The sequence below is a fragment of the Calidris pugnax genome, unplaced genomic scaffold, assembly GCF_001431845.1.
Source record: "Calidris pugnax isolate Ruff unplaced genomic scaffold, ASM143184v1 scaffold95, whole genome shotgun sequence".
NCBI lineage: Eukaryota > Metazoa > Chordata > Aves > Charadriiformes > Scolopacidae > Calidris > Calidris pugnax.
In genome coordinates, this window is record NW_015090885.1 from 13849910 (window position 1) to 13877704 (window position 27795).

General features: G+C 40.3%; 1 protein-coding gene across 1 annotated transcript; it reads right to left on the bottom strand.

Annotated features, from left to right (window-relative positions):
* Nucleotides 1-1367: 1367 nt before the first annotated feature.
* ADGRG7 (adhesion G protein-coupled receptor G7) lies at nucleotides 1368-27762 on the bottom strand. Its single transcript, XM_014947192.1, has 16 exons — nucleotides 27654-27762; nucleotides 23354-23461; nucleotides 18681-18812; nucleotides 17761-17870; nucleotides 15060-15215; nucleotides 14455-14546; nucleotides 14018-14136; nucleotides 13811-13924; nucleotides 11919-12079; nucleotides 10356-10505; nucleotides 8997-9109; nucleotides 6839-7194; nucleotides 5172-5253; nucleotides 4010-4171; nucleotides 2852-3008; nucleotides 1368-1679 (listed from the first exon to the last, which is right to left on the bottom strand). Exons 1-16 carry the CDS (start codon nucleotides 27760-27762, stop codon nucleotides 1455-1457), a joined length of 2346 nt encoding a protein of 781 aa, XP_014802678.1. The 3' UTR covers nucleotides 1368-1454.
* Between the last annotated feature and the right edge of the window lie 33 nt (nucleotides 27763-27795).

The window sequence follows — 27795 nt, forward strand, 5'->3', positions numbered from 1 at the left end:
ATCTCTTTGCTTTTAAAATATAGGAAAGGGATCTGCGAAACAGGACTTTTTCATCCATTGCACTCTCTGCCACTCTCGTTTCATACCTTTGTACTGATGATTCAGTCCTTCTCCTATCGCATTTCTTTATCAATGCAGTGTTTCCAAAGTGTTAGCAAGAAAAAACTTCATGATTCTTGAAGCCCACATCACGAAGAATACCAAAGTTCACTACATTATTAAGATCAGTGTTCCACGTGTAGATAAGAGCTGAACCATTGTTCCTGTAACAATTAAGTGTATAACCTGAAAAAAAATTATTTTACTTTGTTCCATTTTTGAAATAAGGATTCTGTCAATGAAAAGCAAAAAGGCATAAAATGTGTAATTTACTGGGGGGGGGAGGGTTCCACTAAAAATGTTTTATGTTAGGTGAGACATCTAAAGTACTTAGATACGGGATGTTTAATTTAATTAGTAAAAAGTCGCCACTTTTCCAGTTCAATACTTCAAATTCTAAGGAATTCTAGGAATTAAAAAAAAAATCCTGGTTTTTTTTTGCCTTTTTTTTTATAACATGGAGACAATGTATTTATTAGTTTTTTAAAAGAGCTGAGTTCAAAATTAATTGTAATGTGCTTTAGAGAATATTTTAGTTTGTGGGGAAAAATATTAAAGACTAGAAAATATTATCACTCATTTAAGGCACCATCCTCAGAGTTGTCAAGCTGTGTTTTACAACACAATCAAATATCATCCTTCCTAAACCACACTATAATTTCTAAAATACTCTTTCTTCAATTAAATTGAAGGAAATTACAAAAGAATATATTATACATTTGATTTACAAATAAAAAATGGATTTCCATAGAAAGATAAACTTCCTGTCCAAAAAACATAGTATGTATTACCTTTCCTAGATAACTTTTAATAATCTTCTCTGCCTTTTCTGGAGCAGTGGTGATGAACTTCAGCCTTGTATCTGATGTGACTGCTCTTTTTGGAGGCATATCAATGCTAGATAACACTTAGTTTTTGCTTCATGGAGAAAGCACAGATTTCTAAGACACAGAGAACTTATCAGGACCGCTGAAACACTTCTATGAAGACATTCAGAAAGTCTCAAGTATGGTATCCACTGTATTGAGAGATGCTATCCCTAAAGGTTCAGCCATCGCATTTGATCATGCCCATGACTTTGTTTGGAGCAGTTTGGATGTTTTCAAAACACACCGCATTCCTTTTCAGAAAAAATGAGAGCAGGAGGCAAATCTGACCACTCTTCGTAAATAAGATTATTTGAATTAAACATAGCGTGCTTATTTTATTAAAACCACAGATGGCAAAACATACAAAATATATTATCATCTATTTTGAGCTACCTGCAGTTGATGTAGTAATGTCCATCATTCAAGATGCCTTTGTAAAATAAACTGTGGAAAATGCAGGATTATATTTCACATATTTACCGATTTCTAACTGGAGTTAGGGAAGGTAGTCAAGGAAATATTGTCTAAAAAAGTCTGGTTTGACCTGAAAGTTTCCTGTGAGTGTTTTGCAGACTGTGATTTTGAAACATTGTAGGTTTTTGAGTGCAGATACTGTGGTACCCGTAGCACTGAGAAAATAGGAAGCACTTCAGAAACTTTTTTCTTGAAGATTGGTGATCTGAAAGTGTACAGAATACAAATCTGAAGTCCCTGTAAAGTAAATGGGAGTGTGGAGTTAATATTTTGCTGATAAAACCGGAAAAGATTAGTGAATATTGTTTGACTTTAAAAATAACCACAAGGTAATTATCAGTAACTACTAACAATGACATTAATACCTTGACATACAAGAAGTACTTTCAGTAGGAAAATTATTCCATGTAAGTATGGATTTGCAACTGTAGTCAGCTCATTTGCACCGTGTAATGGATTAGCTAGCACGTCTCAGGATCGTATTATTACCCTCTGCTGGGTAGGATGAAGGTAAGGCCTGCGCGGGCACACCGTAAGAATTAAGTGTGGCTGCTGTGCCCTAACAGCAGTCCAATCAGGCACACGTGGAAGGAAGCGGGACTTCAAAATTTCTATACCTGTTATTCTAAATTCTCATTTCAAATATTAACTGGGAGTATCCCGCTTTGGTTTTCTTTTTTTCTTTTTTTGTTTTCTAAAAAAGACTCGTGGTTTTAAATAAATGAATCTCTGTTCCCTGTTCATGTTTTCAGTTTTAAATCATGGGTGTAATCCATCCATCAGTGCAGTAATAGTCACCTCAGGACTTTTTGCACGCCCTCAGTTTTCAGTAGGTCAAACTGATAGTGAGGATGGGGGGAATTTTCACGTATTTCCAATTAGCTGTTCTGTAGAAAATAGTGGTGTAATAATGAAAGATCCATTATTCCAAGTACTTCATACTTCATATGCCCTATATGAATATAAATATAAAGCCAAGAATCCGTCAGGGCCATGGGGGAAATAGAGTTCCTGTGGGCTCTTATCCAGGATCACTGCGAAAGGTCTCAAGCCATGAAGTTCTATTTCCTTCCCTGGGACGCTTTCCCACTGATGCATGTTTTTACCTGATATTCATTCTGAATAAAATTTTATATGTGATGTGGTAGGAGAGAAGCCACTCAGACAGGAAGGTCTTTCAGTGGTGACCTTGAAATAAAACCCCACATTGATTTTCACAATGGGAAGAGTTTTGTGTATGAGAATGAGACCAGAGGGATAGCATCCCTTTCTGAACAAAAATTCTGAATCCCTAGAACTGCTTTCCAACAAGTTCCCAGGCTATACCAAGCTGTAGAACAAATAAATTCAACATTTTTTGTGTGTCTTGTTATCTCAATTATTAGTCTCAGAATTACTAAATACTTTACCTGGGTAGCATTCAAAATGCAGAACAGATAGCTGAAAACAAGACTTGTTCCTTCATGATTTATTAACATGAGGTAGCCTATTGTCCACGTGATTCCGAGCACTACCACTATAGAGATAGTGCCAATCACCTTTTTCATAGACGAATCCTTTTTATTCCTAGAAATACATACATATACAAGTTATTAATTCTATGCCTATACCATTTAATACCTTTTTGAGCTTTAAACTTTTTATTTATTCGGGGCTATACTGCAAAGATGTGTTATTCAGCTGAGTTGAGAACATAACTCCTCCCTACATTTGTTTGACATGTCATCCAGAGAAGAAATCCAGAAAAAGAAATCTAACCAAGTTTACCAGAATAATCTGTATTTGGAGCGTGTAGCTTGTCTGTACCTTTCTTTAACAGAAAACTGAGATCTACCAATGTAACAAGAAGCATTGAAAATTAGCATGTTAGCTATTATAAGCTTTTTAGAAAGCTTATGACTTCAATCCAAATATGCTTAATTTTCAATACAAGAATAAGCTGCCAGTGAATTTTGGATAGCCAGTTTCTCTCGAGCCTGAGGGGAGTCAGAGATAAGGTATTTTGTTTGTTCCAACTGTGAAAATTGTACATAAAAGGAATGAACAAATGGCGCAGTTTTACTGAACAGATCAGTTCTGTGGGATTGATAAAAATCAAAGCAATCCCCTTTTAAGTAATACAATGGACACTGCAGAGTCTGTGACACACAGCCTGTGACAATACATGGAGTGCTGATGTAGAACTGAGCAAGTAAATCTGGTTCAAAGCTGCTAGAGAACTGGCCTGGTGTTCAGATGTGCTGAGAAATTCGTAATTCTCATTTGGCTGGACCCAGCTCTGCTCTCACATATATGGATTTACATCACATACAGCCTTCATTGAAGTTGAGCGACACTGCAACCAGAAAGAAGGGGAGCAAAAGCCTGAAAAGTGTTCATTGGTATGCACTTGAACAGTCTGACCCATTGCAACAATGGAATTTGTTTTCTAACTGCTTTAAGTATACATTTCTTTAAAACAAGAGATTTTGTCGAAAATCTGAGTTCGTGACAAGAAAGTCTGAGCTGGTGACAAGAGACCAAGGAAGACGTTGCTGAAGGATCTGAGGACTCCTGTGCCATCTCACCTTGTCAAATTCTTGTTCTTCTTCCATATCACAGAGACAGTGATCTTGATGAAGACGACGATGTTAAACAGAAGTATGAGTGCTACTGGCAAGAGGAACGACCACAACATGGGCTTTTCCATACTGAAATTCTGATTTTGATCCAGTGCTGCAAGCCAGCAACTTTTAATATAAAGAAAGACCATTTCAAAAGATTCATTAGAGACATTATTCAGAATACCAAAACAAAACAAAATAATACTCCACTTCTCATCCTCAAAGACCTCGTAGAGCTTTCTAGGTCTTATTAACCCATCTCTGAAAGGCAACCATTTCTTGAGAACTGAGGGCTTTCAATCATGCTTCTCTTTCTCTGGTGAAAGCATAATGATTAATCAAACTGCATAGAGAAATATAAGGTGCAATATAGCTGACCAAATAAATATCTTGCCACCATATGCAAGTTTATCTTTGGAATATATATTATAGTAGAAAGAGTAATAGGGGAGACCTGGTGAAGAAAGGCTGAAACAAAACCAGGGGCAACTTCAGGACGGGAGGATTATCCTGCAATAATCTTTACCTCTTTTGGTTTTTTTAATTGCCAAATAATCTCAAATTAGCAGTCAACACTCCCTAAATGAGTATGGTGAAATGGCCACCATGTGGAAGGGTATTTGTGTTTACGTTTCTGAAAGAAGTCTACCTTTGTTCTGTATCAGCCTCTACCACCAAGGTCCTTTGTGAGCCTGACAGCCTGCTTTGCTATGCAGGCACTCGAATGCCAATACCAAAACCATAGGGTAAATAGGGTTATAGTTATGTTGGCCACAAAGATTTTAAATAAATGGGAGGATTAAGTTTAGGTACTGAAATGCAGTTATGCCCTCAAATGAAGGTCTTGAATTTCAGGTAGGCTAAAAGCGTCTATGGCTTCCATTTAAAGTCACTGGGGATCTTGCAAGAGGGTTCAAGGCAGATGGTGATCTAGTACCCCAAATCCTTAATGAGGAGAAACTGCAATTGCAATTCCTTACAGTGAATTTTTAACTTGAGTGAAAAGTTTTGTTTTCGTGTAAGTACTTAGATGAACAAAATAGTATATCAACAATAAATCTAGAGTTGTATTAATGATAAGCCAGAACAAAAGATGTGGGATAGCAGAAGTTGTAATAATACTTACAATTCTTCCTGCCGGTAGTTTAAAGCTTTTCCTTCTCCATAAGTAACTCCAAGTGTTACTGCGACTACTATAGCGGGGATTCCTAATTAATAGGAGAGACATTAACAATTTATTTTTTGGTTGCATAGCCATACCCCCCTTCCAGACATATAGCTTCTTGCCTCCTAAAATCCATAGATTTTAAGAGCTCTGTTTCATCTGCCTTGCACTAAGCTAAGTGGGTTTCCATAGCCTAGAGAAAAGGCAGGACTGAGGCTTGTGAGCACTACTTTGCTGAGGGCTGCTCATGTCCAGGACTTGCTGATTTTTGCTGTTAAACAGCTTCAACACAGCTTCCAGAGGCAACCACCAGTGGTGATGAACTCCTTCCTGTGCTGTAGCCGACTCCCTCATCACAGCTGTACAATCCTCTACCCTCTTGTCAGCAGTGAGAAATTAATTTCAGAAGATTCTGCACCAAGCACCATTACATTTCATACCAGCTTGATGGAGAGCATCACTTTCACCCTCTGAGAAGCACGTCAGTGTGGGCTTGCCTCCTCCATGCCTTTGCTTCACTTTGTGTCTTTCATCTCTCCTGCCTCCCTGTTCATTAAGCAGCAAGTCTCATGGGAAGGAGGCTCCTGCACAAGTGCTTATCTAGGAAATAAGCTTGCTTCTTTAAGTCTGTTCCTCCCTCAGCCCTAATTGAGATCTTCCAGTCTGGCCAGTATTTGTTGTGCTCTCAAAGTAGATCTGAAAAGCAGTGAGTCAGAATCATGCAGTTTTGGACATGTGTTAACTGGTCACCGCACACGGCAATGAACCTCCTGCTGTGCTATCATGCGAATGTACATGGACCACAGTGATGCGTAGCCAGACAGCTTGTGCTGAACATTCTCTGGCTTGTACATGCAGTCCAAATTCTAAAGGTTTTACAGGAATTGCCTCTACCTCCACCCAAATCCAAAACATAATAATGAAACAATCAGGATCTGAAACAGCTTGGTAGATGCCATCAGACACAACGCGCCACGCAAGCTGAACACACGATGTGGAAAAGGCAGGTATTCCTGCACTGTATTGGAAGAGTTTCTTGAAGGAGGCTGAGATATTACTTTACCTAGTGGTCATCTGCCTGCAATCTTCAGTCCTCCCAGTAGTTCCCTTCAGCTCGCAGTGTTGCTGCTAACTGCTCTGCTGACTTAAGAATGTGCTCTTTGCTTATTAATAAATAATAAGTAACAAATACTGTCAGTCACTCCTGGCTTTTGGATGCATACAAGGCTCTGGCTGAGGTCATGAGAAATCTCAGAGACACCTAAATGAAGAATTTGAGTCCATATATGCAATCACTGTGTCAGAAAGATTTTTTTGCTTAGTTGACAGAAACAGATTGATGAATACCTTGATTACTGCGAAAATTTTCTTCTGCACAAACCAGACATATGTTGCCAATGAGCAAGCTCTCCATTTCAGTGCTGTATCAGGACAAGGAAAACAAGCTCACTTTATACCAGTAGTGTGAGCAGTAGCAGGAGATAATTTATGAAATCACATTGTACTAAACCAGAGGGACACTGGTTACAATTGCTCGCTACTGATCTCCTATCTTTACAACTCTCCCTGGATGTACTATGCACTGACACTTTGGTAAGAGTTGCCTTATATACGACTTTTAATCTTACCCCATCCGATTACCGACATGGTTACGAGGAAGTGTCCAGGCAGGGGCTTCATGGCTCTAAGCAGCAGTAGGTACAACTGGGCAGAATTGAGTGCTGTCCACATAAATGTCGCCAACAAAAAATAGTGCAGCAGGACAGCCACGGCTGTACACCAGGAGTCTGCGGGGGGGTCTACCATGTCAGATGTGAGTAAGGTGTTACTGGTGGTGTCGTATTGCTGGTTGTAGCTGGTGGTATTGCTGCTGTGATTCCTGGCATTTTGGTTTTCAATGCCAGAGATGAAGATGATGTTGAAAATGAGCATGGAGAAACAGAGACTCACTAGCATCCATGTTACAGATGACTTTCGAGTTTTCCTATTGGTAAGAATACATGTAGGAGGAAAAGTAGAGCAAAATAAGAAAAATTGTAAAATATTTCCTCATTTCCATTGATATTCAAGGCAAGCTAGAGTGTACAGTCTTTAACACATAGAGAAAACAAAGCAATAACTTGTTCACAGAATTCTATGCTGTCATTACTCTCAGACCACTTACCAAATCTATCAGTTTTGTCTGATTTCAACTAGAACAGAGAATACCCCACACCTCTTAGGACTGAGCCTTTTCCGACAGCAGCTGGGATGCATTTTGGTTTTGCCACTCCGCTCTTTTTTTTTTTAGCATCTTTTCTTCAGTGTTAAGAGATGAAACTGCACAAGACAAGTATTTCTAAACACTTTTCAAGGTACAAGAGAATAATAAACCTCCACTTCCAAACACTGTTTCATAAATGGATTTAAAAGGCAGAGTCCAGAAGTTCCTACAGTCATTAATACGTTGACCTTGGTGGAATTGCTCCAAATCTACATTAGTGCAAGCAGGACAAGAAACACACATTCACCTACGATAACTACAACTCTGCTGGCATGACTTTGCTCCTCGTTCAAGGGGGAATCACATGACACCATTAATCATGGGCATGTCCATCACGGAAGTTTGCTGCAATTCTATTTTAGTTAAGTCACTCACAATAAAACCTGTAGCACAAGCAGTGTATGTAACCTCCATTGCTGTATAATCATGGTGCTTTGAAATCACCTGTTCTCTACAGATATTTTATAAACAGAAGGCAATGGAGTATAGAAACTGTCAAATGGCCATCAGAAAGCAGAGTAAAATTTAAATAGGCTAGCAAGAAGAGAACCTGAGGAACAACACATATGCTTCTACATGAATGCTAAAAGTCTAAGCAATAAAGTCAGCCTGAAAAGAAGACACCAATATAACAGGCATATTGGTAACTGTCTAGAAGAAAAATAGTTGATTAGACATTGTAATACCAGCGTATAAGCCGTACAGGAAAATAAAATGGAGGTCATGCTGGTGGTGGAATACTGTTACATGGTTTGAAGTGGGAGTCATGAACTAAGCACCTCACCATGTAGCATGGGCCAGTGTAGCTATAGTACAGCACTGGGTCCGTGTTGTCAACTGCCTGGCCAACAGAGATGTCAGCAAAGCAGCGGGGGGACATGAAATGCGACAGAAATGGCGGACCGCTCTCACCCCATGTGGATGGGACACATGTCACTCTGGGACACTACCCAGAGATTAGACATGGTGATGGGAGCCCATGGTAAAAGGTCCAAGCCTTGAGTTGATCCTCTGTAGCACACACTTTGTTGTCTTATAGCTGGTGAGCTGCCCTGTCAAAGCAATGGAAAGATTTTTCTTTTCAGCAGCCATTCCCAGGGCTGCCTATGAAAGGCTTGGCCTTTTACCATACTGGGCTCTTCCATACTCTGTTATATTATTTATTTTCAAAGCTCACATTTTTGGAGGTGGATTTATTGAATAATAATCCTCACATTTAAAGGTTAACAGAAAGGTTAAATTTTCATCTGAGTGAGTGGCATGGCTGAGACATCTCATGTCTTCACTTTACCCAGTAAGCCACAGTTACCCCCCAAGCTATGCTACACCATTAGCTCTTTTTTTTTTTAATACTATTTGCTGATCAATAATACTGCAATATATTCTAAACTGGCTACTCTCTTTGTTTTCCTCAAACTTTATGCAGAGCCAAATACTGTAACAGCATAAAATACTTGCAGCTTTACATCTTTAAGGTCTCCCTTCCAACTCTAACCCTTCTATGACTCTATCTTCACTCTTACCTAGTGAATATTTGAAACAAAATGGTGATGACCAGTCCAGCCACGGACAATCCAACACCAATGTAAGAAATATACTCCAAAGGCTTTGCATATTTGTATTTGATCTGAAAGGCCTAGAAAATAAAATTGTATCAGTTATAAGATGAGAAGAGATGAATTTCTGTCTAAAATTTGTGTTTCTAGATGCACATAGAAACAAAAGCGTTTTAGTTAAGTTATGACTGTTGCTAGACACTGCCAAAATTTACAGATCACACAAAATTATTCTGGGCCTTAAAACTAGAGAAGCTTGTGAAGAAGTCCAAAAAGAGACTTAACAATGTCAATCAAATATTTAGCAAAATAGCGGATTACATTATTCATGGGAAAATGCAAGGTGACAGAGACTGGAAAAAGTAGCTTTAACTTTTTGTGCTCATGCACGTTCTGAGGATAAGATCTAAGGTAAGATGTTACAAAGAACTACAAACCAAAAGCAGTCTTTGTTTGTATAGTGACAATAAAGCAGCATGTAAATGTCTTCAGTGAAACAGAAAATACTGTTGTCTTTACATAAACAAATGGGAATCTTCTCTAGAATATAGTCGTTTTGTGCAATAAGGACATGCATAAGATAAAGGGAAGTACAGAAACAAGTAAATATTACAAATATGAAAATGCTGTTCTATGAGGACAGAGTAAAAAGAAACACTGAAATCCTGGCACTGCTGAAGCCCGTGGCCACAGATATGTGATTTTACCCAGGGAGTGTTTTGTTTAGAGAAGCTGAAACAAATACTGAAAGAATAACAAACGTCAGAGACAGAGAGTCATTTCTAAATAGTTGTCTTAGTACAAGAGGGAAATATATAAAACTTAATGGCAGCAGGCTTAATATTTACGGAGCAATTCCTTTTTATAAACATGTAAGCAAAGGAAGCAGTTAATGTGAAATACTTTGAGTTATTTACCCAGCACAAGGCAGTGCCACAGCTAGCCCAGATCCCAAGCTACTCTTCTGTTCTTCTTGGGGCACCTGAGGCTTTAGACCTAACACTCATTTAACAACCAGCTGCAGCAATGGAGGTGCAGAGCTGGAGGTTACCTGGGCTGAGCCAGGGGCGTGAATGGCACCAGCCCTCCCCTGCATTTGGCTTTCCAGCAGCCTGGAGACAACTTGCATGTCCCCAATTTGCCAGCTGTACCACAGGATAGAAAAGAAAAAGGTACATGAGGGTGCCTTAAACTCCTGTGCCTTCCCGCTCAGCGTTCCTATGCCCTTACATTGGCATCCTGGTCTTACAGTTGAAAACAACCAAACAAATGAAAAAAAATAAACAACCCCAAACTCTTCCAATTCAAGAAAGGACAATGCCCTACCATCAGGACAGCAAAATTAGTAGTGTGATTACACCTGCATTTCAAGAACTGGTCTCTTCCTTTTGCACAGCCGGCGGTGCTCCAGTCGTTGACCGTGTAGTCCCAAAAGACACAGGCGTGATCACGCAGCTGCAGTTTGGATGTGTTGTACTATGGATTGGGATTGCAAGGAGAAAAAGTGGCTACAGAAACATAAAGAGATACGCACCAGCAAACAACATGTACTGACAATTAACCTCTGAAAGGGGAGCTGACAGCTACTAAGGGATTTAGGAGGTTTCCAGTAAACCTTACAAATTTATATCAGTAACAGCATCATTTGGCATTTTGAACTTTTTGTGCCTTTCTCGGTCAAGATTGCCAATGGAATTACCCATTTCTGTGAATTATTCAGGTCATTATGGTTCAGAAGGCCATTCACTAGGCAGTAAGCAACTGCCAAATGAATTCTGCATAAGCCAAACAGCTTTAAGATATTAGTACTATTACATTACTGCCAGCCGGAGCTGAACCCACAGTGTAACAGGAAGCAAACAATGATAAATGCCATGAATGTCCTCCCCTCCTGCAGCACAGCAGTCAGACTGCATGCAGGCACTGTCAGACAGGGTGCTTCTGCGGGGTACCACAGTTAGAACTGCTTTGTAATAAGCAATGAGCAGCTTGAAGTGCAAATACATAATGAAAGTAACTATTCACAGTACTAGGTAGTTCCATTAAAAATGAGAAATAAAAGTAGGAGTAAAAAAACCAATTATGTGTTTGTTTCAGTGATTTCATTAGAAATGGCATGTTTCCCACATCACCTAACTGTATGCGTCCATGATGATGATTAGTGATCTATCATACGCATGTATTTGAGCTTAAAAACTTTGTTAAATATTGTAAGAAGAGGCCAACTATGGTTTTCTGGAGAAATCATGCTAAACATGAGTACGTATTAACTACAGATTCACTTATTTGGGCAAATAGGCACTCACATAGAGCATTTCCTGCAAGAAAGCAATAACATCTGAAATCAGTTCCTGGGGGTGGAAGTCAAAACAAAGCACACAATGATTTATCTGGAAGCTGGAGTTAAAAGATAGTATAAAAAATGAACACTCCCCACATTGGTAGGTGTATTGGGCTATGCCAGTCATGCTGACTTTTTTGTATTTTCAAAAATGTTGATGGTCTTATGGAAAGAAAAATTATCCTCCAAGGGACCTGGCTGTTTTCATTCTTGATTTAGGACTAATCTAACCTAGGACAAATGCAGTCTGGTATACCTATAACTTTTTATGGAATGCAATTTTGCTTGCAGCATTGCAGTTTAGCAGTGCTGAGTCAGTAATACCAGGCATTAAATACAAAAGATGCAGAATGTTTTCTGTCACGTTATCTAAATACACTTCACTTATGTCGCCTAAACATCCCATGAACTTTCTTAACTGTTTATTGACAGAAATGGAGGCAGTATGCCAAAAACCCATCTCTGCTTGCGTCTCTTTCCCTAAGCCCTGCAGACAGGTAGTAGGGCATGGGCAGCCTCTGGAACATGGCATTTCTTACAAGGCTTACCTTGGGACTGAAGGCTATTTCAACACTGTTGAACTTTCTATTATCAATGTTGCCAGAGACAATTTGTTTGGAGAAACTATTGTGACCACGATAAATCCTTGACTGGAAGAGTTTGTCATTTTGGTACAGGACAAAGCCAACTCTTCCATTGGCTGATGAACCTTCGTGAGGAAAACAGAAAAGTAGGTATGGATAGCAGATATCAGAGAAGCTGGAGCTTTTGAAGAAGCCTACGCTATGCTGTTTCACACATCCAGTATTTACAGCAGATTTTTGTTTAGATATTTATTTAGAGTCCGTTCAAGAATTAGAGAAGAGCTTCTCTTTCCATTAATTTCAAGAGAGTCGTCTTCAATTTTTGCGAGTGTGAAAATAATTATTACCTTTCTCTTAATGTCATTTCTAGGGAAGAATATAAAAAAAATACTGGTAATGAGGAAAATAATATCCTAAATCCCAATATACACACACACACTCTGAATAGCCAGGCTTTTAATAACACTAAATAAGAAATAGTAACACCAAGGAAGTCAGATGATAAAAAACGTTGGTTGGACTTTTGCCTTCAGATTCAACTTTTGGACTCTCTTTCTTTTACACTCTTTTACCAAATCAGAGACATTTCATCCAAGTGATTTAAATCACTAGTCTTAATTGTCGCTTAAGAGAGGAAATGGTTTATATAATGTATTTTGCTCTTGATTTTATACTTTTTATTTAAGATCAAGAGAGACTAGTTTAATCTCTTACTGATTTGATCGTCATGAGAGACTAATGTAATTGTATCTACAAAATGTAATAGTTGTGTATAATATTGATGAAATCTATTTTTTAAGACAAGCTGTGTATTCAATCTAGCTCTCTTGAGGGAAGTGTTATGATATACAAGCATTATGATAAAGTCTTTAATTACATGATCATACTGCTTTTCAAGAGGATTATTTTCTGAAGCAGTGAACAGAAAGGACAGTGACCAATTAATGACCTATTAGGTGGTTTTTTTAATTGTCATTGCTGAGTGTATGAGGCTACCAGAATTATCTCTTTGAGTCTTCTCTAACCTTGATGAGAGGACTGAATTATTCATTTCCCTGTAGGTTTGTATACAAGTGATGTTCAATATTATGATGTCTAAGTGCTCCACAAACTTCACCTTCATTATACTCTTGTGCTGCAATGTCTTAGTGTTACTGTCACTATACACAGACTGAGCACAAGTCTGCTGGCTTCAGGTGCCCAGTCTTGTGATTTGTAGCATGTCATAAAAATTCGTATGTTCAAAGCTGAACTCCCTCACACTCACCAGATTCTGCAGCAAATGAAGAAGAGGAACTGTAAGTTGGTTTTGTTGTATTATGTTATGTTCTGTTTTGTTTTTCTCCTGGGTGACACCAATTTATCCTGAAGCACTGCAGGGTGTAAGTAATGAATACGTGGAAAAATCTCATGTGATCGTGCCATTGAAGACTATCCCAATATGTAGGTGTGAGGATGTGTATGTCCTGGCTAACACCTGACAGTAGTAGTAATTTTATTTGAAACGTTTGGTGTCTTTGGATTTCAGGCAAGGTACGTATGTACTGGCTCTTGATCTTGATATATAGTCAAAGATTCAATACATTCTCAGTTTTAGAAAACAAAACAAATGAAAAAAGTCCAAAACACCAAAAGCATTCTGGCCATTACCTATACACGTGCATTAATCTATAAATAAGATTATCCAGCTCATTTGACATGTGCATTTCTTGTACCAACTTATGGAATAAGCATGCAAAAAACCCAACATATAATTGTTTATATTGGCTAAGGGGGTTTTTTTTCAAAGGGGATTTTTAGTGAATATTCATTCAAAATTTTCCAAAGTGCAGTTTTCAATAGGTAAAAGAACTTACTGGTATTTATAATGTTGAACAGTATCTGAACTTCAGTACTGAGGTCACCAATAAGCCCAGAAACATTTTGCTTTATTTCTAGTTTTGTGGACGGATAATATCCCGGGGCTGTATCTGCAAAAATTATCAGTGGATGCATTAGGATTTATGGCACATACTGCCTTTTCCAGGTAAATCTAACAACACACACAACACACACAGACTTACCTCTCTGTGCTGAAAACAGAACTGTAGAGGAGCTTAATTTCAGTGGAGCAGACTGGATTGCAACATTGGGCTGTGAGATATTGGCCGTGAAAGAAAATTCCTGCATTGTTTTTGTGAGGCTGCATTGAAATAAAGAGTAAGATAAAAGTTACCATTATTTGTTAATATACGGTTACAGGTTCAGTTTCTGAGCTTCCTCTCTGATTCAGTTCTCCAGTGGGAACGGCTTCTCATTCTCTATCCTCATCCTTTCTCCAAAGCAGAAAAAAACAACCAAAATTGTTTATGTTGGTATAAATCTACTGAATCAAAGAAATTGCATATTGGAGCTGAACACTAAAAAAGTTTTGACTTGTCCATGAACTACTGTCAGCCTGAAACAGAAGGGAAAATGCAGTTTGCTACATCTAAAAAAAAAAGGCAAAAGCTTAATTTACCTTGTTGTAACATTGACAAGATTATTGTGGCTGAATTCTGTTTCATTGGCATCCAAGAGTTGACTCACTGTAGCCATTACTGCCACAGATGCCTGAGACAAGCAGAGAAAAAAAGCAAATTCAAATGCAATTAAAATAAACTACCCCATGTGGTACATAACGGCTGGGCAAAGTAAGAACCCTTCATAAGCATTGCTTGAAAGTACACACAACAGAGTAAGCAAAGCACAGAATGCCATTTGTGAGAACACAAGCTTTGCACCAATGGGTTCATAAATACCACACTTTTCTTAACTTAGACAGTAAGGATTAAAGGATTAATTTAAACATCAAAGGATGCTCGTATAAGAATTTCGGATATATGCAAGTCTAAACAGCTGATAAGAAACAAATTTACATTCAGCTCTGAGAACTGACCCAGCAGTGATCCCGCAAGTATGCACTCAAGATCACTTAAATAACTCTGCTAAATGGCAAAATGAATGCATTTGGTTGTCGTGCTATAAGAGGAAATTGCACATTCCTTCTCCTGGCAGAGGGCGGACAGAATTGATACACCAAATATTAAGCCACAAAAGTCTTATTTTCATCTTAATAAGTCTCACCTGGGAGTCTTCTGAAATATTTGGCTTTTTCAGAATCTGGGTTGCAATGTTCGCAGCAGTAGAGATGTTCTCTGTGGTCAGTTGGTCTGGCACGGAGGTGAGGATTTGAGTGTTACTTGCAATTGCTGAAACATTGCTAGAGTCTGCAGTTTCAACCTGTTAAGAAAATGCCATTCAAAAGAAAGAAAATGAGAAAAGGAGAAAGAGTCACCACTTCTATAACATTCTCACAAAAAATCAAAATATACAATTAATTGGTGGTCTAAATCATTTCTGTTCATGTCAAGTATGTGGTGTTTGCAAGTTCTCCCTAGGGGATGATTTCATGGACTCCTGGAGTAGTTTGGGTTGGAAGGGAGCCCTGGAGGTCCCCTGGCCCAGCAGGGCTGTCTGAGACCAGGCTGCTCAGGGACTCTGCATATCCACAGCCTCCCTCAGAAACCTGCTTGTGCTTGACCAGTGTCAAGAGGAAAAATTTTTTCTCATCTAATAGGAGTTTCCCATGTTGCCACTTGTCTCCATTTCCGCTCATCCTAAAACTCCACACCTTGAGCAAGAACCTGGCCCCATCACTCTCCACACCTTACCATGAGGTGTCTGTAAACAGCAGCAAGATCTCCTCTTTATCTTGAGGTCATTGAGCTTATAAACTTCTATACACCTTTCACTATTCTTTAAATAACCAGAATGTGATTTTTTGAAAAGCCATCAGAGGAAATTGAGAAATGTCATCTGGAATAATCGTGCTTCTCAACACAGTGCTCATAACCTGCACCAAGAACATTATCCTCACTTGAGTGGGGATTGTATGTAGTGTACATTGTATATAGTGTCAGCTTGGAATAAATGTAGAAAACCAAAGAAAATATTCTGGTGCTGGAGATAATAATAAGAATTGCTAGAAACACTGGTTGGGTCCAGTTTGAGCCAGTTAGCACTTAATGGGTACAGCGTAAATGTCTGTAGTATCTTAAGAGTGTAAACACAAAAAAGGATGAGACATTAGCTGTATATGAAGGTATAGGTAAGTAACAGTAAGGCTTAAAGAGAAGGAAAATCTGACGTCTTCAGGAGAATTTCCTTTGTAGGCTGTGGAGACCAACTAAACAGTGTATCAAGTCATCCATCCCTTTTCTAATCCAGTCAATGAATAGCTTAACTGAATAGCTTCAATAACTGAATTGTTCTCATATTGTTTATGTTGGGAAGCTATCAAAATAAAGATTAATTTGATCATGCAGCTCTGAAGTGTTTATAAAGCTTGGAATGGTAGGAAAGAAGGGTGACTGTGTTGCATAGGGAGGAAGGCAATTTGCATTTATAATTACTGGAGATGATATTAGTTGACTTGAAGACATCTGCATATGCACCATGAACAAACAGTCCATCGTCAATGCTTGTTTTCCCTATACTTACTTCTGACTTTTAGCATGACGTTGCACTCAGAGTAAGCATTTGTATTTATAAGGAATAAAATCGTTTCAAACCTGGGCTCTGGATCAGTAGCGTGACCACCTCCTCCTCCCATTTCCTTGCACTCCCCTTTGCACCCCGAGCTGCCCTGGCCTCACTAGATGGCAGCACGACATCACAACGTGTAATAAAACCCCAAATTACCAACGGCAGCAAAATAATCGTATGTGACAACTTTATGTTGTATCATATTAGCATTAAGAATAGCTACTGCTAATATCATATATTACTGTAGAGAAGATTTGAAATTTGAACCATTTAGTGAAGGCCATGTACTGGGAAAATATGACCTTGATTTCAAGGGTTTCCCATCAAGGGTCCAGGCAGGCAAAGCATTGGGTTGAAGGTATGATAGTCAAGCAAAAATACATGAAGGGACTTCTCTTATTTTAAGGGACATTAACTAGTTTCTTTTTTTTTTTTTTTTTTTTTTTTTTTTTTTTTTTTTTTTTTTGGGAAAAAAAAAAAAAAAAAAAAAAAAAAAAAAAAAAAAAAAATTTGTTTTTTTTTTTTTTTTTTTTCTTTTTTTTTCTTTTTTTTTTTCATTGGGACTAGTGATAAGGAAACGAAGCACAGAAGCTGAAAAGGAGAACCAGTCACTCTCTGTAATGAGCTTAGTCGTGTTCTGCTCTCCATGTTTTGTAGATATGGCAGAGCTAAAAGCCTTAAAGCAAGACTTAGGGGGTTAAAGGATTTTGTCAGGAAGAGTTTGTCATTCATACAAAAGAGTTTGAATTTGGATTCCGGAGGAACAGAAGTGTTTTGTCCATGTTCAGCTGATCACAGGACTGAATGGAAAGGCCTCACTCTTAACCCTTCCTAGCGTGTCAGCATCACTTCATTCCTTCATGCCAGCATTCTCCAAATCCCTTCCACTTTCTAACCAATTTGGTATCCTGGGTCAGCATTGCTTCCATTCAGAGATGTTTGCTGTGAACAGAGAACCTGACTGAGGAAATTGCTGGCCAGTTAAGAAATATGAAATGGGATGCTGTGTTCGGGCAAAACCAGGCAAAATAAAATAATCACTGTTGGAAATTCAGACCATTTGGAAACCAGGCACATGCCAAGAATGCGACTGAAAGAGGCTTTGGTCGTTCATTTTGCTTTCTGTAATGTTTTAAGAAATGTAATACATATATATTTCTTGCCTCAATTTCCTATCATTTTTTTTAACTTGGGATGATGCAGAATCTCAGGCACTGTTTAAATACTAATTCAAGATTACCTGTGATGCTAGGGAGTCCAGGTTTTCATTACAATTCAAAATCTGGGGGGGGCCTAAGGTAGGAATTCTCCCTTCTCTGGAGCACATCCGGATCGCTATTGAAGTGTTACCTGTAATTTTGTAAAAGCAGAAAGATACACATTTAGTACAAAAGCACTTGCTCACATGTACATGACCTCATTGGTAATTAAAACTATACTATGGGTGTGACACCCCGTCCAGTGTTGTCTTCTGTTTGCATGTAAAATATTTGTCTTTCAATGTTACAAGTGGCAATCAATTATTTAAATATTGTTCTCTTTAGAACACAACTTTTTGTGTTTTATACTCATATACACAATCTTGTCAGAGAGGCTAATGTTATTCACGCCAAATTCAGGTAAGTTTAGTTGTGCTAGAGCTGCAGAAACACTTCTCTTAAATGGGAGGCAGAGTCATCAGCATGGAGCTATCAGGAAGACTTTATCATGTCCTGAAAAACATAGTTTACATGTGGTTGAAAGAAATGCAAAGGAGCAGGAAAGGAAACGTGGAGCAGCTGTGCAACACTTGCTCCTCTACAAAGTCTCTGAAAGCTGAGACACTTCATTGAACCACAAGTTGATGGAAAGCGTCCTGAATCCTAATGCTAAATATTAAGATATAAATAGATTATTTTTCTATCAAAGGGCTGTACAGGAGCAGATATTAACTGACTCTCAGCCCAGTCCCAGACAGGCACGGATATGACTTGGTGTGCGTACTTTAAATTCTCTGTGTTTGGGGTAGAAAGCTCTGTGGAAAGGTGTGTGCTGCTGCTGCCTGGTCTATGCAGTTCTGGCTTCAAACACCAACCTCTCTTTGGGCCTAATAATCTGACATCTTTCACAAACCTTACATTTACTTTTGGGAAGTAGAAGCGAAAGGAAAGAAACACATACCATTCAAAGTATCAGGTTCACATTTTTCTTTGGAGTGGCCATATTTACCCACTATAATCCGTTCAAAAGTAAGGTTTTTTATAATGCTTTCAGAAATGTTCACTGTGTAAGTACTGGCTTCACAGAAATTAACTGCACAGAAGAAAAAAGAAAAACATACATCCAGATCAAATATTTTTAGTTCAAGGACAGATTTTCAAAAATAAAATAGTATTGAGACAACAGAAGCTCATTGAATCATTTGCCCTAAAGGAAATTAAAGCAGTTGGGTAAATATTGTCTAAAGCCAAGCTGCTGAGCTGCTACAAGTGATATTTATGAAGTCACTGAAATCCTAAAAGCCCACACTTTTTGCCACCTCACCTATTTTCACTGCCTTGGTCCTACAAAATTTGTAAAATGATATAAAGCTTCACTTCCAGAGTCTTGTTACGCAGGCACAAACCAGATTTGGTAACCTAATGCCACAGCAGAGGGCAAAAATACACATTTGCTTCAACGAAGGTTTGGACAATTAATGGAGGATGGTCCTTTGGGGACTCTGAACCACGATGGGTTGGATGCGACTTCTGTGGATTCAGCAAGTCGCTGCCCTGCTGCCTGCTGAAACAGGATGAGGTGGCCACCCCAAACCCCAAGCCTTGTCTAAGCACCTGGTATATCTAAAGGCAGAACGATGAGCTCAGTCCACCTGTGGCCTGACCCAGTACAGCAGCCTATTGCGTTCTCATGTCATACCAGACCGCTATAACATAAGACAAATTTACCTCACAATGCTGCAAACACTTGAAAAAAAAATACCACAGCACAGAAAACCTTTGCGTGGTCTTAGGACTTGCAACATCCCGGTATTGCTAATTTTTTGCTAATTCAGACCACATTTCAGCTGCTCGCGTCCCATTGGCAGGACTGAGTCAAAGAAGCATACTTATGGTCAGGGTCCTGGGGGGCAGGCTTAAGAGACCTGGAGCGTTCTCCGTGTCTAGCACAGGCTTCTTTGCCAAGTCACGTAACTTTCTGTGGGTCTTGCTTTCTATAGGGTCTCAGTTTCCCATGACACTTGCCTTCTATAGAAATGGTTATAGACAAAGAAGGACACATGACTCTGCAAAGATTAGGTCTGCCTTATAGCACCACACCTGAACCTTGTTTGCTAAGAGGTGATTAGCAGGGTGAGGTTTCACAAAAATGTGAGATGGCAGAAGCCCCTGGAGGGTATCTAGGCCAAACAGAGGCTTCACATCCTCACTGGGAGACATGTTTCAGTGACATGATACCTTCCTAACCAAAACATTTCTCTTTGTGCTCAATCTCAGCCTCTCAAACTGCAATTTATAACTGCGGCCCCTTGCTCTACCTTCTGGTCTTACCAATAAGAGTTGGGATTCAATGGTCTTTGCAATTCCCACTCAGTTTGCTGGAAGCTGCTATTAAGCTCTGCCCTCAGCCTCCTCTGCAACACGCTGAACAAGCCCATCTCCCTCAAATGTTCCCGGTAGACCACCTGCCCTGGGCCCCTCACCATCCTCACCACATCCTGCTGGACCCTCTCCAGTTTCTCTGAGCCTTTTTAGCCTGGGGTCCAGGGGGCAAAACTAAGCACATGTTTGGCAGTGATGCCTCACCAGTGTCAGGAAGGGGAGGGTACTAGTGTCCATCAACCTGTCTCCCTTCACATAGCACAGCTGCTCTGCCTTGTTTGTAATGAACACACGCTGATGGCTCATGTTGAACTTGGCCTCCACTGTCACTTCCGTGTACTTTCCATTGGGGCTACTCCTCAACCAGCAAGTTCCTGGTCTGTACCAATGTTCCTGGCATGGAGATCAGCGCTTGCTTTCATTGGACACTGTGAGGTTTTTGTAGGCATGGTCCTCGGGTTTCTCAAGGTTCTTCTGCATTGAAGCTCTGCCATTAACTGTATCAACAATACCTGGCCCCAAGTTTAGAAGTTTAGCATTGTCTGCAGAGTTGCTGAGAGTGCATGCTGTGTTCAGGTTTTGGATGAAGACAGTAAATGATACTGGGCCTAGTATCAACCAGCAGGTTACTCTACTTTTACACTATTCAAGCACCTTTGAGCGGCCCCTTGAGCTTGGCTGTTGAGTTCATTGTCAACCCAGCTAACGGTTCACTTACCCAACCTGTACATCTTCACCAACCAAACAAGAGCGCTAAGGGAGATGATGTCAAAGGTATATTACATCTGTTGCTCTTCTCTTGTCTACATAGCTACTTATTTCATATATGAGGCAGTCAGGTTGGTTAGACATGATTTGTCCTTTGTAAATCTACGCTGACTGTTCCTGATAATCTTCTTGTCTTTCACATGCATGGAAATAGAATCCAAGAGGATGTGCTCCATAATACTTCTAGGGTCTGAGGTAAGCCTGACTGGCTCATAGTTCCCCCAGTCCTCCTTCTTGCCTTTCTTAATGGTGTGCATAATGTTGTCCTTTTTTCAGTTCTCTGTGGCCTCCCTTGATCACTGTGAGTGATAGCAGCCCCACAGTGACAGCCTCCAGGTCTTTCAGCAGTCTGGAATGAATCCCGTCTAGACCCATGGATTTGAATACTTTTGTGGTCATCCCGCCTTCCTTCTGACAGATGAAAGCCAGGAATAAATTGCTACATTCATGCATGAATAAGTACATGAGTATCTATTGAAGCTTTGTTTTTTATCTTTATGGTTACTCAAGCCTTGATGTGAAAGTGTTTTGGGCTGGTTTATATACATATCTATACTACTTGGTTTTGGACTTACAAAAGTGACTCCATCTGAAACAAAATTGTTTGGTGCTTTTTTACCCCACCAATGCAAATCTCAAATTATTGCAAATATTCTGACTTTGGTAGAGTTGCTCCAGAATTTAAAAAACGAACAAACAAACAAACAAACCCAAACAAGTAGGACGAAAACCAAGCCCTTTTTCATGGTCAGTGAAGGAAAATAACCATGACATAACGTACAAAAGGAATGAAATATGAGCCAAGTGGAAATTTTCCATCACCATTGGAACAAAAGCAATTGGTTTACAAAAATTGTCTACCCTGTATGCCCTGCTCTCTCTTGCTGGCAATAAACCAGATCACCTCCTCTATACCCCCAATACTCAACTGCACTTCCTTCCAGCTTCCACAACACCTTTAGCACTATGTTCCCACACTCTTTATGCCCCATCATGCCTCAGTGCCCCACACCTCTGGATTTTACATCCATCTTTAGATTCCCAGTACATGAAATACACATCATTATTCTGTTAGCTGGTGGAGAGGAGACAAATGTCATGAGTAGTTTAGACCTATGCATCTTAGTGGCTAGGCTGGATTGACTGGCCATGTGGCCCCCACCTCTTCAACGCCGGCATAAGTCTCCTTGCCTTTTTCTCAGTGAGGTATTTACAGGGTTGGTCTTCTGTTCCCAACTAGTGATATGTGCAAACCTCATAGAATCTTAAGACCTTAAAGACCTGTAACCATCTAGTGAATTTAGTTGAAACTGGTCAGCAAGTTAAAGTTGCCAAGAAGGTGGAACAACAGACAGATGGGCAGTATAAACATTCCTCGGGAAAACTGAGTAAACTTCAGATTTTATAAATGCAATAACGTTTGTTATTATTTCAAGTTAATGATGCCTTTCTAAACATTCTTACCTCATGTATTTTAATAACTATAGTTGTTAAAATCTATCCTTTAAGGTAATTCACAGTAAATCAAATACAGAATACCAGAGGAGTGAACATAGGGAATTACAGAGTCATCATAATGCTTTGTTCCCAATGCTGAAATACCATCCATTGCCCAAATGTTCCAATCTGTCATAAACTCACCCGATCTGTCACTGTCTGTTGGATGTGCTACCTATCCTGACATAAGGGACATGACATGGGAGACCTGAAGTTTCCATCTACCTAGGAGTCTTCACCAAAAATATTTTACCGGGTAAGCTGCAGGTCTTTCAACATCCTTCTGATGTTGAAAGAAGTCACAAACTGAAGTCACAAACATGTGACTTCACTTGACAAAGGTGCAGCTGACACATGACCACATATCTGTGTGTCACACTAGCTATGGTGTGGGTGGTTGGTTTGGAAAACATGAGCTGGGGGTCTTACCAGCTCTGGAGATACGGCCATTCAGTGAGCCCGCTCCAGTTACAGCAGTGCAGAGATGCCGTGCTGTGGCAGAGGGGACTGAAATAGGATTCCACCAGGCCAGTGCTGTGCCAGGCATTGGAAATTTGACTCATCCAAAACCAGTGCTGGTGGCAGCAGGATCTGAGGACGGGCATTGTTCGGCAGGGTGCTGAGCTGGGTGGTGTCCCTTAAACACTGGCAGATCTAGATATGGCAATACTGGCCGCTGAGGTCTGAATCAGATTTTCAAGTAATTGTGATCTTCAAACAGAGGAATTCATACACATGCCAAATTGGCTGGAAACAGGCCACAGATAGTTGAAACCTGTAATGTCTTCCCCAGATACATTACTCATTTGAAAGAGAAGTGGGTGAAGGATATGGCCTCACCAAGCATAAAGAGCCACGTCACTGCTTGCTGATCCGACCATGCTGAGCAGGTCTCGGCAAGGTGGGAGAGGGAGATCTGGGGCCTCTCAGAGCAGAGGGGTTCCCAGAAAGGACATCAACTGCCCATGCTGCCTGGCATGTACTGACCTATCTCACAACGAGATCCCACCCACTCCTCTGGGCACACGCAGGCTCCATCCCGACAGATGCCATTGTTGAGGCAGAAGCACGGACGTACCCCAGGTTCTGTAGTGTCTGTGTAAATAAAGAATCAAGAGATAAATATATATTCATAAATATGTACGTAAAAACACTTAAGTATCTATCTAATTTGATGAAGGAAAGAAAGAAACAAATATGATTCATTTCAAGCTTCAGCTAAAAAATATGCAGCTAAATAAAATATGTGACCAACAGGCTCTCCCAGGAACTCAGTCACTGATTCCTCCTTACCCCTAAAACCAATGGCATGAATGTGAGGTTAAAGCTTTCAAAAATGAATTTGCATTCCTTCAACAGTGTAGGTGGAAACAGTTTTGTGCAGCGGCTAGACGAGCAGGAGGGATGGTGTGTGCCTCCAGGCTGCCAAAAACTCAAGCTGGTGAACTTGTGAAAAGCCCAAGTTACTTCTGCAGGATTTCACAGGAGCAAGAAGGCAAAGCAGGGCCACAGATTCCCAGTGCTGAGGAAACCAGAATGGTAACAAGGATGTGGATAGTCACACATCCAAGAACCACACAGAGATACTTTGCTTCAAGCCAGGCATTATAAAACAAATAAAATCCATTGCCTCAATCTCAGCCATAAGCTCTATCCACAGTCCAGAACAGGTGCTGATTTTTATTCTTTTTTTAGCAGAAATAGTGGGCTTTGTTTGAAGTAGTAGTTGCACAGGTTGCTGCATCTTCAGGAAAAAGAATAAACATAGTATAAGCAATAGCAGAGCTTAGACATTTCTGAACATACCATAGTATTTGCTGTGTTTGGCAAACTCTGAAAATGTTAAGGTTTCTTTATAAAGTGATTGGCAAATCTTGAATGGCTAAGGGGTAGTCTGCAGCAGAAATTGCAAGAGGGAAGGGGTTGATGGACCTCGGCCTCTGAGAGACAGGTTCAAGACCTGGGGGATCTCCAGGGATCAAGGCTTTCTCGCAGTTAATCTCACCCAGTCGCTAAGGGAAGGATGGAGTTGGAATCCCTTCCCACAAGGCACATGGTGGAAATTGTGCACTTGTGCTGTCTGTGCCTTGAAATTATGCAGAAAAGTGGAGCTGAGGACTGCTGTTTGATCTGACGTTGTAGTGCCTGTGTTTTGACGTGCTGACAAATACAGCCAAGCCAGAAAATCCAAAAGTAAACAGTGCTGTCAGGAACACATGTGCTATTGTATATTTCTAATGTTCTCACTGAACTAAAAAGATTGCCTAACTTCTTACTCTGTAATGGGATTCATATAACTGGAAGATTATTCCAAAGTGTAGGGGCTGTGCCGCGTGGCGGGGGTAATTCTGTTCTTGGCACGCATGGCTTGGCTCTTGCTCATGTTGTTGCGATGTAGCGTGTGTGTTTCAGGCTGTCTCAGCTGCAGCACAGCCAGCTGCCTGTGATGACAGTGGAATAACATCTATGTGTCACTAGGTAATGACTCCGCTAGCCATCAGCTTTTCAAAAGGCATTGTCTCCCCCTTGGAAATCTTACAGAGAGGAAAGGAAAACTCCTCCAGCAACTGAGATCTGGGTGACCCAAGATAAGGAGCTGTGGAGAAGAGCTGTATGTGGCGGAGGTCCAGAGAAGGACAACGAAGCTGGTGAGGGGTCTGGAGCACAAGTCTTACGAGGAGAGGCTGAGGGAGCTGGGGTTGTTCAGTCTGGGGAAGAGGAGACTGAGGGGAGACCTCATCGCTCTGTACAACTACCTGAAAGGAGGGTGTAGAGAGGTGGGGGTCGGTCTCTTCTTCCAAGCTACAGACGATAGAACAAGGGGTAATGGCTTCAAGTTGCTCCAGGGGAAGTTCAGGTTGGATATTAGGAAACATTTCTTTACTGAAAGGGTTGTCAGGCATGGGAATGGACTGCCCAGGGAGGTGGTGGAGTCACCATCCCTGGAGGTATTTAAGAAACGTGTAGACATGGCTCTTCAGGGCATGCTCTAGTGCCCAAGATTATTGGTTTGTGGTGGGATGTTGTGTGAGTGGGTGATGGTTTTGGTTTGGTTGTTGTTGTGTGTTTGGGTGGTGGGGTTTTTTTGTTTGTTTTGTTTTGGTTTTTTTTGTGGTTGGATTCGATGATCTCTGAGGTCCCTTCTAACCACTACGATTCTGTGATTCTGTGATTCTGAGGTGGGTTGGGCAGCTGGAGCCCCATTGCCCAGCAGCGCTGGCTCACCTGTTGGGCACACACGTGTGGCACATGGGGCTGCGTGGCAGAGGAGTGACACTGAGGGCTCAGCCGCTTGCTTTGGACTGGGAGCCTGAGGACCCAGAAAATGCTGGGGAAACCTGCAACACAGCTCCAAGTCTTTATCCTTCTTGAACACCTTCCCAAAGCGGCCAGGCAGAAGGCGACAGGGTGATCTGGCACAGAGGATCCCTAAACCAGGGAGCGAGCGGTGCTGCCCTGCAAATGCACAGACCCTGGGCTGCACGCCAAGGAGCAGGGCAGGGGAGCAGCCGGGGCAAAAGAAGGAAAGGGAAAGACAGAAAGATGAGGGCTGACACTCCTTTGAAAGCAGTAAAACAGAAAAGCACAAAGCTGTGGCGTAAAAAGTCCAGCGTTTAACCCTGGAGGTTCGGGCACAGCTTCCACACAGCCCATGTAGCAAAGAGCAGGTGCCAGAAAACAGCATCAGCCTCACCTTTGCCTTCTCAAGAAGAATCCCTCTGTAATAACAATGTGACACCTGTGGGCTCTGTTAACACTAGTCAAAACTGTGGCTCTATTTAGTAACCTTCCTTAGACTACTCTTCAAGGTCTCACGTACCGTTGTAAAGGTTTTTGGGTTTTTTTTGCAGAGGGAAATATGTGTCTTTCACAAATACGGATTCCTGAGCTGACTGATGCAGTCATGTCTACCCCACATGCAGTAAAACTCATCAGGCTCCAGTAATTGTGGCATTGGCTTAAAATCATGGGGTTCTGGTTTTATTTTAGGAGTAAGAAAACATCTTTTTTTTTTTTAATTTGTCTTTGGCTTTTAGGTTTTGCAGATGTTAATCATCTCAAGAATCACATTGATTTTGACTAAATTTTTTAAATAAAACTAAAAGACTCTTGTGTAATACTATGTCGTCATGAACTGTTGGGTTTTTTTTTAATTAAGCATCGTGGGAACAATTAATGCTAACACTTGCGGTTAAAGTTTGGATAAAGAAGAAACATTACAACTATGCACAACAAGCAATGCATTGGGTGGGCATGGAGGTATTCTCCATCCCTGAAGTAGATGCAGTTTAAATACAATTCCTCGCAGTACATTTGCCTGCAGCTGTGTAAATCCTGGGCATAAAGCAGAGGTATCCCCAAGCAGCACTGAGAGTTAACTTCCATCTTATCTGGGTTTAGCTCCATCATGTCAAAGAAAGCACTGAACATATATTTATATTAGCAAAGGTAGATTATGACTGACTTATGTTAAATAATTGCTGTTTACTTTTGTGCCATTTCTTGGGTCTGGGTATGTTCCCTCCCTACAAACATCTGATAAGTCTCTTAAAGTAAAAATACAATTTATCCTCCTATATGATTTTCCCTAGATTTCTTGATCTCCAGTCCTATCTGACTCCCTGCTGGACAAGCACTCAGGAGTATCTGCTTTTTTCTATGAATTTTGAATATAGGTCCATACATAATTTTGTGTCATGTCAATATAGCAAGTATTTTGCTGAGAGGAAACACTGACCAGCTTTCTGCTCCAAGTTTGCACACAGAAGTACCTTACAAGGGTGCATTGACCCGAATTTCAGGTATAGAATATGCAAACCAGTATCTCCAATGCAAGTGGTAATGAAAACATGAACAGGAGCTACACAGCCTGTTTTGCTTATATGCACACAAACAGATAATCATATGCAAAGCCAAATATTTCCTCTTTAAAATATAATTTACTAGACTAGCTAGAGGTTTATTTTCATCTTTTGAAAAGTAAATCAGGTTTCTACCAGAAGAGTGAGAAAATTTCAAGACATTTCTCAAAGCTGTATCAGAGGAATCTTGTACAGTGTAAACATGTAACAAGGAAAATACACCAGTGTTTGCTGTCCTATTCTGTTTTACAGCAGAATGCAAAGCTTGGGGTACTTCTTTAAAAATCAGTGTAAGAAGAAAAATGTTTCTACCTAAGAAGCTTACAGCACAGACGTAATAATATTTACCAGCAATCATGTTTAAATACTTAAGGAAAGGAAAAAGAACCCAATGAGCTCAAATAGAACACAATTATATTTCTTACCTGTTTCAAACCTGAGGACAATTTGCCAAATACACAGTGCCCAAAGGATGACGGTCACTGCACAACAAGTAATTCCAATCAATATTTTGTCCCAGCGGAGTGAAGGCATGTTGGGGTGGACACTGTCTACTCTGCTATAAAA

Excerpts from the sequence above, each read along its gene's own strand:
- ADGRG7 (XM_014947192.1), bottom strand. The coding sequence starts at position 27,762 with ATGCCTTCACTCCGCTGGGACAAAATATTGATTGGAATTACTTGTTGT. Across the intron at positions 4,172-5,171 it reads AACTACCGGCAGGAAGAATT|TTGCTGGCTTGCAGCACTGG; the intron begins GTAAGTATTATT and ends TTATATTAAAAG. Across the intron at positions 3,009-4,009 it reads AAGAACAAGAATTTGACAAG|GAATAAAAAGGATTCGTCTA; the intron begins GTGAGATGGCAC and ends ATGTATTTCTAG.